Genomic DNA, 10,426 nt, shown 5'->3' on the forward strand with positions numbered 1-10,426 from the left:
TTCCATATTCACCTACTATGTTTCCTTCTCTCCCTTTTCCTACTCTCGAATTCCAGTCACCCATGACTATTAAATTTTTGTCTCCCTTCACTACCTGAATAATTTCTTTTATCTCATTGTACATTTCATCAATTTCTTCATCATCTGCAGAACTAGTTGGCATATAAACTTGTACTACTGTAATAGGCGTGTCTATCTTGGCCACAACAACGCGTTCACTGCTATCTGTAGTAGCTTACCCGCACTCCTATTTTTTTATTCATTATTAAACCTACTCCTGCATTACCCCTATTTAATTTTGTATTTATATCCCAGTATTCACCTGACCAAAAGTCTTGTTGCTCCTGCCACCGAACATCACTAATTCCCACTATATCTAACTTTAACCTATCCATTTCCCTTTTTAAATTCTCTAACCTACCTGCCCGATTAAGGGATCTGACATTCCACGCTCCGCTCCGTAGAACGCCAGTTTTCATTCTCCTGATAACGACGTCCTCTTGACTAGTCCCCGCCCAGAGATCCACATGGGGGACTATTTTACCTCCGGAATATTTTACCCAAGAGGACGCCATCATCATTTAACCATACAGTAAAGCTGCAGGCCCTCGGGAAAAATTACGGCTGTAGTTTCCCCTTGCTTTCAACCATTCACAGTACCAGCACAGCAAGGCCGTTTTGGTTAGTGTTAGAAGGCCAGATCAGTCAATCATCCAGACTGTTGCTCCTGAAACTACTGAAAAGGCTGCTGCCCCTCTTCAGGAACCACACGTTTCTCTGGCCTCTCAACAGATACCCCTCTGTTGTGGTTGCACCTATGGTATGGCCATCTGTATCACTGAGGCACGCAAGCCTCCCCACCAACGGCAAGGTCCATGGTTCATGGGATGGAGGAATATACTACAACCTCCTAAATGTCACTCACACAGGGGTCGTAAAGATCAGATGCACAGAGACATTCATTCTTCTCACACTCCATATGTGAATGAATTGGGAAGAAACCCTAATGACTGGTGCAATTAGTCATACCCTCTGCCAAGCCCTTCACGTTGGTTTGGTGAGCATTGATGTAGATGTAGTTGTAGTTGTAGATGTTGACATAGATGTGGTTGTAGGTGTAGGTGGTATATGAGGCCTGTCTAAAAAATATCCAACTTTTGATTTTCCCATGCAAAACAGAGACGATAGCACAGCGCCACTGTACACAGTAAAGGAAGAGACCTTTATGTGCATACGTGAATTTTGTCCCCTCCTTCCAGCACGCCAGTCACTGCCTGTCAGTCTGAGTAAGGTGCTACACAACATGTTTGTCGGATTATTTATTCTCTCAAGATGATTGAATGGGTTGAGCGAAGATATTGCATCAAATTTTGTCAGCAGTTTGGCGATTCTCAGAGTGAAACAATTCATAAGATAACAGCAGATGTTTGGAGAAGACGCAATGTGTGTAACACAAATTACGAAGTGGTTCAACCAATTCAGAAATGGCCACTCATCTGTGGAGAGTGACCAGCATTCTGGCAGGCCCCAATATGCTTAGAGTGCAGCTGTTGTTGAGAGGGTGCAAAATTTGGTGACGGCAGATCGTCATTTGACTGTGTGGGAGATTGCCCAACAGGTTGGAGTGATTAAAGATTCTGCACATTCAATTTTGTGTGACGATTTGAACACGCACTGAGTGGCTGCGAAATTCGTGCCCGAGTTGTTGTCACTGGAACAAAAAGACCTCTGTTTTGATGTTGCACAGGATCTTCTGGACACCTTCGACACTGATCATGAGTTTCTGAACACCATGATAACTGGATATGAGTCATAGGTGTACAGGTATGACCCACAAACAAAAAGACAGTCATTGCAATGAAAGTATCCCTAGTCTCCAAGGCCAAAGAAAGTGTGACAGGTGTGGAGCAAAGTCAAGATGGTGCTGACTGTCTTCTTTGATGTCCATGGAATTGTGCATCATGAATACACACTGGAAGGGCAAACAGTGACAAAGGAGTACTATGAAGATGTTCTCCGGTGACTCCGTGCTGCAGTTCGGTGCAAAAGATCAGACATGGGGACAGCAAAAAACTGACAACTGCATCACGACAATGCCCCCACACATTCATCCCACTTGACCCAAAATTTCTAGGCCAAACATGGAAATGCAGCCGTTCACCAACCTCCCTACTCTCCGGACATGGCTCCTTGCGACTTCTGGTTGTTTAGGATCCTGTTTTGAGAGTAGAGAAGAGATAATGTGGAACAGGATGACGGAGCTGAACACCATGCCAAAATAAGGCTTCCAGAGGTGTTTCCAGCAGTGGAAGGACTGGTGGGCTAAGTTTTTGCAAGCACAAGGGGCCTACTTTGAAGGGGATTAGGGTCCAAATCCTGTCAGATACTCAAAATATATTTTCTGGCCAGAGGTCGGATACTTTTTAGCCAGGCCTCATATGTGATTTAACGGGATAAGGAAAGGATGCTGACTGCTGGAAACAGCACCACAGTTTACCCCACACCTCATAGCACAACACATGCACTCCATATTAATCCACATATATCCACCTGATGGATGTTTAAACATTTAATATGTATTGTGGAAATAAATAAGCTGTGACTGGCAACAGTAAACTTGTTGTTTCTATAACGCATAACACTGGCTATTCTGTATTCAGTTCTAGGTAACTTTATTCCTTTACCTGATTAAAAATCATTGTTTCTGAGTGCTAATGGTGATATTAGATTAGATGTAGTTTTCATTCCAGTTGATCCATAGTGAAGAGATCTTCTAGGATGTAGTATGTATCAGAAAAACAAGAATAGGTGATAAATATTTTCAATGAAAAACGTGCTAATCCCACTCCCAGTGGGAATGGTCAGCATGGATTTCAAATGAATCCAAATAATTGTAACATATTTTCATTTTTGAAGTAATAAACACTAAATAGAAAAATCATTTTACAACACTTATTTACAACTGTCACATTACTGCACTGAATTTGTACAGAAGTCAGATTGTACCAATTGAGTAGAATGGCTTGACCACCTATAAATCCCTTAGGCTCCACATAAACTGAACATTATTGCTAGTTAAACTTTTTATGGCTGATGGCAAATTATTGAAAATATGTGTTCCTGAGTAATGGACTCCTTTTTGGATCAAAGTAAGGGACTTTAAATCTTTGTGAAGATTATCCTTCTTTGTAGTATTGATTCCATGAAGTGAGTCTGTAATAACAACAATGCTGTACTATTGTACATATAAGTAAATTTTTTCCCATCTGATTTTTCGATAAATTAGTGTAATCGATGTTCTGATTTCATTTCTTTTTTTGTTTCATGTCATTGTGTTAAGAAAACTGTAAACAAATTTCAATGTTAATATTAATGTTTATGTCAAATGTCAAGCAATATTGTAATAGAATTGAAAGGTAACAAATGTTGAAACTGTTTTAACATGTTTGAAATTGTAACTGTGCATCTGGTCCATACGTAGGCAATGTGTTAGGATATGTAGAATGCAAAACCTCGAGTGAATACCCTGTCTGAAGGGGAGCGGTAAAAGGTGAATGGTAGGCGAGCGCGGGAAAATGCACGCGGGCACTGTACGGCACAACGGGCTCAGCAGTGGTGGTTGGAGTTTGGCATTGGTCTGAGCAACACGTTCTGGAGTGAGGAGACTCTCCTGGAAGACGTAGTTTCATTGAGCCTTGGGTATGTCATTCCAACACCCATACAGCATGGCAAAATTCCATAGGCACTAAACGGAAAAGGATTGCGACGCTATGAAGAAATAAAGTACCGATACATTAAGAGCCATAACTGTGGTTGTATGTGTGCTCTGTGCCTCGCCATCTCGCCGCCCGCCAACCGCCGCATTGATACAAACAGGTCGAAACTTTTAGTACTGTATTCGTATGGACCAGTGTTACTTTTGTTCCATACTGTTCAATAACAACTTAAATTTTACCAGATCTTTCCTATCATTTAATTATCCTCACAAATGACCTAGACAGGGTCCTTTCCAAATGTTGTGCAATCCGAGTGTCCCGAGATGAAAAAATTAAAGTTTGTGTTAATAATAATTACCTGCAGGCCTAGCTATGTTAGAATGGTGTTTAAAGAACTGTTTTGTTAATGAACCAGTAAATGAATAACGAAGGTCTGACAAAGTTGGAAGATAACTTTAATATTGATATAATAATGAAGTTTAATTATTTTGAGACAGATATAAAGGTATTTAAATGAGTAGGAAATAAGATAAAGAGAGTAGTAACTCATATATTGGAAATCTTGAGCGCATAACGGTTTCAGTAATTAATTTTTTTAATACAGTGATCATAACAGTTTCAGGTCCCCCCCCCTTTTTTTTTATTCATTTGAATTCTGAAGTGTTCTAAATTGGTTTGACTAGCAAAAGTTAAAGTCAATATATATGTCAAAAGTTATCAGTGTTTTATCTTTACCAAAACTTATATTTTGTGTGTGGCCCCAAAGTGCTATTTCTGGGGTAACCTATGCCCGATTTTAATCAGATCAATAGACAGTACTAATTTTTGTAGTATGCATTATAGTGTAGTGTTATGTATTTATGGTTTTTCCAGATCAGTACAGAAAATGAAACTATCAGTTCAATAGATTTTCTGGTTCTAAAATTTACTATATTATGCAGTGTTACTATGTGTTGTTTTGCATGAATGTACACCAACTTGTACAGGGAAGAAACTCAGTTAATGCCTAATTAGGCTGGCGACCGTATTATTAACAAATTGGGAGCATCTGCTGTGCTTTATTTTGTCCGTCCTGACGTGTAGTTGCATTTTGAACTTACTTGACATATCATTGTTATCACAGAGTGGGTGTAAGTCCGATTTGCCTCCATTCAGGTACACGCGGTCAATATCTATACAAAAATCCTGTCTCGTAAGGTAAACCCCACTCACTTACCATAGTACAGGCATTAATGAGTATTGTGTGCCCCACGTGCACGTTACAAGTCATTGGTTTGGAAAAGAGATATATTTTATTGAGCATTAAGGAATAAACACACTGATAGAAAAAAAGTTGGTAGGTGTGTTTCTACACCTGAAAGCTGACGGGTATTCATATTTCATGCCAGTCACACGAGAGTGGCACTAGCAGCACCACTCTGAGGATGCAAATCAGGTTTGCTTCAAATATACACTGTAACAGTCGTGAGCATCAGTTACCTTTGAGATTGGATGTGATGTGATGATGTTAGTAGAGAATTCCTTTAAGGTGACAAAGACGCCTTTATCAGCACTTCAAGGAGTTTGAACAATGTCGTGTAATAGGGCTACTCGAAGCTGGATGTTCCTTCTGTGATATTGCAGAAAAACTTGGCAGGAATTTAGGTCCTGTAGATGATTGCTGGAAGCAGTAGTCACGAGAATGTACGGTCACGAGAAGACCGTGCTCTGGACGGGCACACGGCACTAGCGAGAGAGATGACCGTCACGTTCGGCATGGGGCTCTGGTGCACCGTACTGCGTCTGCAGCAGCAATTTGAGCAGCAGTTGGCATCACAGTGACACAGTGAACCGTTACAAATTGGTTACTTCGAGGACAGGTCTGAGCCAGATGCCCTGTAGTGTGAACTGCACTGAGGTCACACCACCACCATTTGTGACTTCAGTGGTGTCGAGTGAGAGCTTGTTGGTAGGCGGCGTGGAGGTCTGTCTGTGTTCTCTGATGAAAGCTGGTTTTCCCTCAGTTCCAGGGATGGTTGTGTGTTGGTTAGAAGGAGGCCAGTTTGGGCCTGCAACCAACCTGTCTGCACACTAGGCACACTGGACCTACACCGGGAGTGACGGCCCCAGGTGAGATTTCGTATGATAGCAGCAGCACATCTGTGGTTATCCCATGCACCCTGACTACAGTTCCTGTTGAAGCAACCTGTTGTGCTGCTGTTCATAAACAACAGTCCACAGGGTGTTTTCCAACAGGATACTGATCAATATACGCAGTATACATAATCAGTGTATATTGGGAAGCTGTAGTTAACATCCCTAGTTCTCTAAACACACTTCTGAAGGATGTTTTGAGTTCAAACCACAAATAATTCTTATTACACATTTGTGGACCCAGAAAATTTCAGCTCGGTTTCATGAATAACTCAAAAAAGTCCCACAAGACATTATGGAATGAAACGAAGCAAAGTATGCCAGCTTTTTCATTTTATCTCCTCTGTGTCTGACATCACCCACATTGAAAATAGAAATTTGTGTAAGCGTGTCAGCAGTTCTGTGGTGTGCTCCTCCCAGATGCATTTATTATCAAATTGTGATCCCAAGAATTTAACGCTGTTTAACTTTTCTACATGTTTGTCATCATATTTTGGGGGTACACTGGTGTGAAACCTCTTAAATATTCTGAACTGCATGTAGTGTGTTTTTTCAAAGTTTGTTGACAAAGTATTGGCTGGGAACCATTTGTTAATGTCCATGAAAATTTCGTTAACTCATCTTCCTACAAGAACAATTGATTTGCTATTTATTGCAATGTTTCTATCAGCTACAAACAAAACAGATTTTGTATTTGGTAATGTTACTGATGAGAGGTCATAGATATACACAAGAAAAGTAATGGCTCTAAGACAGAACCTTGGTACACCATATGTAATTAGTTCATAGTTGGATGATATCTTATGGTTTAATAAATATCTCTTTCCTAATGACAACATTTGTTTCCTGTCAGAGATGTGGGATTTCAATCACTTTGCATTCATTTATCATACATCACAGAGCCTATTAAAAAGGAGAACCTCCAGAGATGGAGAGCAAGTTAAAGTACACATTAACAAAGGAGAAGCTTATCTTAAAAACCTCCCCTGTTCGTTTTAGTAACAATAAACTTCACTATACTGCTTGAAACTATTTATCCTTATGTTAGCTGAATAAATTTGTCAAGATGGATTAGTAATTCTATTTCTCTGAACAATATTTTGACTTGATGAATCATGTAGAGATCTTAGTCAAGCACTCTGGTTGATTAGCTTACAATTGCTTTCTTGCTCTCTCTCTCCTCTCTCTCTCTCTCTTTCTCTTTCTGTTCTACAGTCATTCTGGATGGACAAGAGTAGAATTTTCATTCCAGCTAGACCCCTGGAAGCATTAGTAGTTACTAATAATTTTTTTCCAAATAATATTATTCAGATTCCCTAACATTAAAATTTTCAGTTATCATTAGAAAATAATGTGCACTTCACAGGAACCCAAGCCAACAGAGTGTACAAATGGAAGGAAGAGTACTGATGCAGTGAGGTGAATAAGAAGCAACATGCAGTTAACTGACACGTGACACTGCATCGACACTCCAGTGGAAACAGAGAAGACCCATCTCTGCAGTCTGCAGTTTGCAGTGACAGCTGAGAGTATGGGGAACTGAGATTTGAAATTGTAGAGCTAAGTATTGTTCTGATGGACAGAAAAATGGAAAAATAAAAAGGTTTGTAAGATATAAAACCAGACCCACAAAGAGAACTATCTGATAATAAAATAATCAAAATATTATTTTCAATTGAAAAATTTGAGTTTTGCAGTGTGAGAGAAAATTTTGAAGGAAATATTGTAAGTTGCTGTTGCAGGTACAGGTACATTTTGAAATGCTGAAGCATTTACTAATAAATTGATGCAGAATTTCTGACCAGCACTTAACCTTTAGGACATAACATGTGTAGTACTGCTGATAGAACCACATCAGAGTAAAAATTGTTGACATTGGCCTAGCCTTCACAACTAATAATTCCTTCTTCATTGAGGAGAGGGGTGTGGGTAGGGGCAGGATAAAAAGAAGGGCAGATCCTGAAAGCCCAGGATGAGGAAGACCCACCTGCAGTGAGGGTGGAGACTGACAAAGATGATGGAGGGAGGTGTCAGAGACAGGAGTAGATGGTACACTGATAAGCAGTATCACAGCGTCAGTCCTGAGATGGTAAGGATGAAGTGCACAAGAGTACAAATTTCAGTGGTATGCACTGTATGGCCTGTTTCCATTCACTCACAGTAACTGTAGGTGACAACAGTAATGCCTGCTTTAACTCGTTACTAAGAAGTTTACATTCAGTGCTGCTCAGTGCTCTCTCTCCCAGACTTCTTGAATGTGTAAAGTAGTGGATGGTGTATTGCTGTACTCTCTAATGTGATCATGTTGGTCAAAATTGTGAACAATACCTGTAAGAGTACAGTTATGCACTTGTTATGTGCCATATTGTAAGCTGACAGAACAGTTTGAACACTGTGATAAGTGTATGTGTTTTCTGTGGAGGTTTGTGACATTCCCATTACCTGTACTGTCCTTGGCACTCTGATTCTTGAAGTCTCATAACTTGCTTGCTGAATTATGCTGAAAACTGGATTTAAGAAGAAAAGGTCCTTGCGAAATGATGTACATGTCGCCAGTGGCATATTTTAAGATTTGGGGGGGGGGGGGGGGGGGGGGGGAGGAACCTTCAGGGCTTAATACTCCACCCTACCCCCCTTTCCCCCAAAATTTGAAACTGTAGACATGTTTTTTCTTACATACCTACACACAATGTCATAATAGTAGGGGTAGAAAAGAAGGGTTAACAAGACCTCTGATTTCAGTATGTGAAGAAATGGGATGTATGCTGCTACAATATGCCAACAACAGACTGTTTCTGAATGTATCTCCACAGAAAAGAGAATTGCTGATAACTGATATGGTTGTATGTTGTGATTGGTTTACTAACAAATATTTTTTTAAGGATTAAAGCTTATTTATGCTCCATTGCGTAGTGACATTGCATGTCTTAAATTTTGTTTTAGTAACATATATCAATTTAACATTGATGGAGAATTGAATACGAAGTTTATGAGCTCATTCTCAACATATTACAGTATCTGTAATAGAACATTAATGAATACAGAAACATTGCACATTATGGAGGTGGTGAACACATTGCCAGAACATGCGCTGACCGGGAGATGCTGTAATTTGTTTTGTAAGTGATTCTCTGTGTTACCAGCTGTTAAATTGTTAATATGACTATGTTGTGAAAACCAGTGTTATTGATGCTAGTATGATTTTGAGAGCTAAGACAATGCATCACAAAACAAAACGTGGGAAGATTTTGAATACTTCTCCAAATTCAGAATGTCTAGAACGGTTCAGGAAAATGTATGATCCACTGCAGTTGCCACTGCTGCTGTTTCAAACAGTAGAAGCATTATTACTAACTCAAAATCACGTTTGTTGGGCCTTGATCAAAATCCATATCTTTCATTGACACATCAAACTCTGACAGTCCACCACCAGACAGTAAGTATCATACTTTTGATTGTTTGCTATCAAACAACAGAAGATGACCACATGAAGCTGCATCATTTGGAAAATCTTTTTGTGCTGGACACAACTTACAAATTTCCCCTCACTTTGCAAAGTGGCTAGTATCATAAGTGCAATGAAGATGGATGTAGAAATATTTTTGCTTAGTATACTCTTCCAAAGATTGCGGAGCTGTCAGTAAGTACTGTGCATTTTTTGCTAAGACAATTTTAGGTAAAGGTAGTTACTGAAATATTGGAGCTGTGGTAACCTCCAGGTTTTTGAACTGGAAGCATGCTCTTGAATATTTCAACATCTGTGCAAGCAATGCTTGCCATAGGGCTGCTGTAATCAATGGTGACAACTTTTTTCACATAGTGATGAACAAAACAAATAATATAAAACATTGTCTGGACCAGGACTTGGTGCAGTTGTTGGAAAAAAAATAGGAAATGCGTGGTCCCTATCATTGAGGTGGTGATTGTCTGTGGATATCAGGAGACTGCATTAAGAGACCATATGGCCTACTGAACTTGGATAAGTTTTGCAGTGTTGTAAAATACCACACAGAAGGTGAATAAAACCTATGAGGAAGTAGGGAAGTAGTTGGTAAATGGGACAAGTAAGTTAGTACCTCCATTCAAAATCAGATTATCAGTTGCATCAATAACCAACTACTGGGAAGGATTGTTCAGCACATCAATGTTGCCAAACATTTAATTGCTCTTGCTGGAATAGAAAAACTCTGTCTTTGTGCCCATTATATTTCCGTGGATCTCAAGATTTGTGAAGATTTCCTGCAATTTGTTCCAGAGTTTGATGTGACTGACAAAGGATTAGCTTTATGTGTAATTGAAAACTTGATAAAAAAGTTTCAAATCAGTCATTGTCATTGTTAGATCAGCGATTAATGGATCTGAAGCACAAAAGGAATGGAGTTTTGTAACTGCATCAATGATACCTATGTCTCCAGTTTTTTGTGGTAGAAGACCAATAAAGCTGTTAAAAAGTGCATAATGCGTCAAGAACTGATCCTTTGGTGAATTAATGGTGAGATCCAGAAAGACACTTTGTACTCATAGTAGCCCTCAACATCATTACCAGTATTCTGATTTGTATGATGTGCTTGCTTGGT

General features: G+C 39.6%; 1 protein-coding gene across 1 annotated transcript in view; it reads left to right on the plus strand.

Annotated features, from left to right (window-relative positions):
- LOC124717192 (gamma-interferon-inducible lysosomal thiol reductase-like) overlaps positions 1–7,524 on the plus strand; it is a 94,804-nt gene extending 87,280 nt beyond the window's left edge. The window contains exon 6 of the mRNA XM_047243970.1: positions 7,216–7,524. Within this exon, the coding sequence (XP_047099926.1) occupies positions 7,216–7,272 (57 nt within the window). The 3' untranslated portion in view covers positions 7,273–7,524. The remainder of the gene's footprint in view (positions 1–7,215) is intronic.
- Positions 7,525–10,426: the final 2,902 nt, after the last annotated feature.

This window comes from Schistocerca piceifrons, chromosome 9, assembly GCF_021461385.2.
Source record: "Schistocerca piceifrons isolate TAMUIC-IGC-003096 chromosome 9, iqSchPice1.1, whole genome shotgun sequence".
NCBI classification, from domain to species: domain Eukaryota; kingdom Metazoa; phylum Arthropoda; class Insecta; order Orthoptera; family Acrididae; genus Schistocerca; species Schistocerca piceifrons.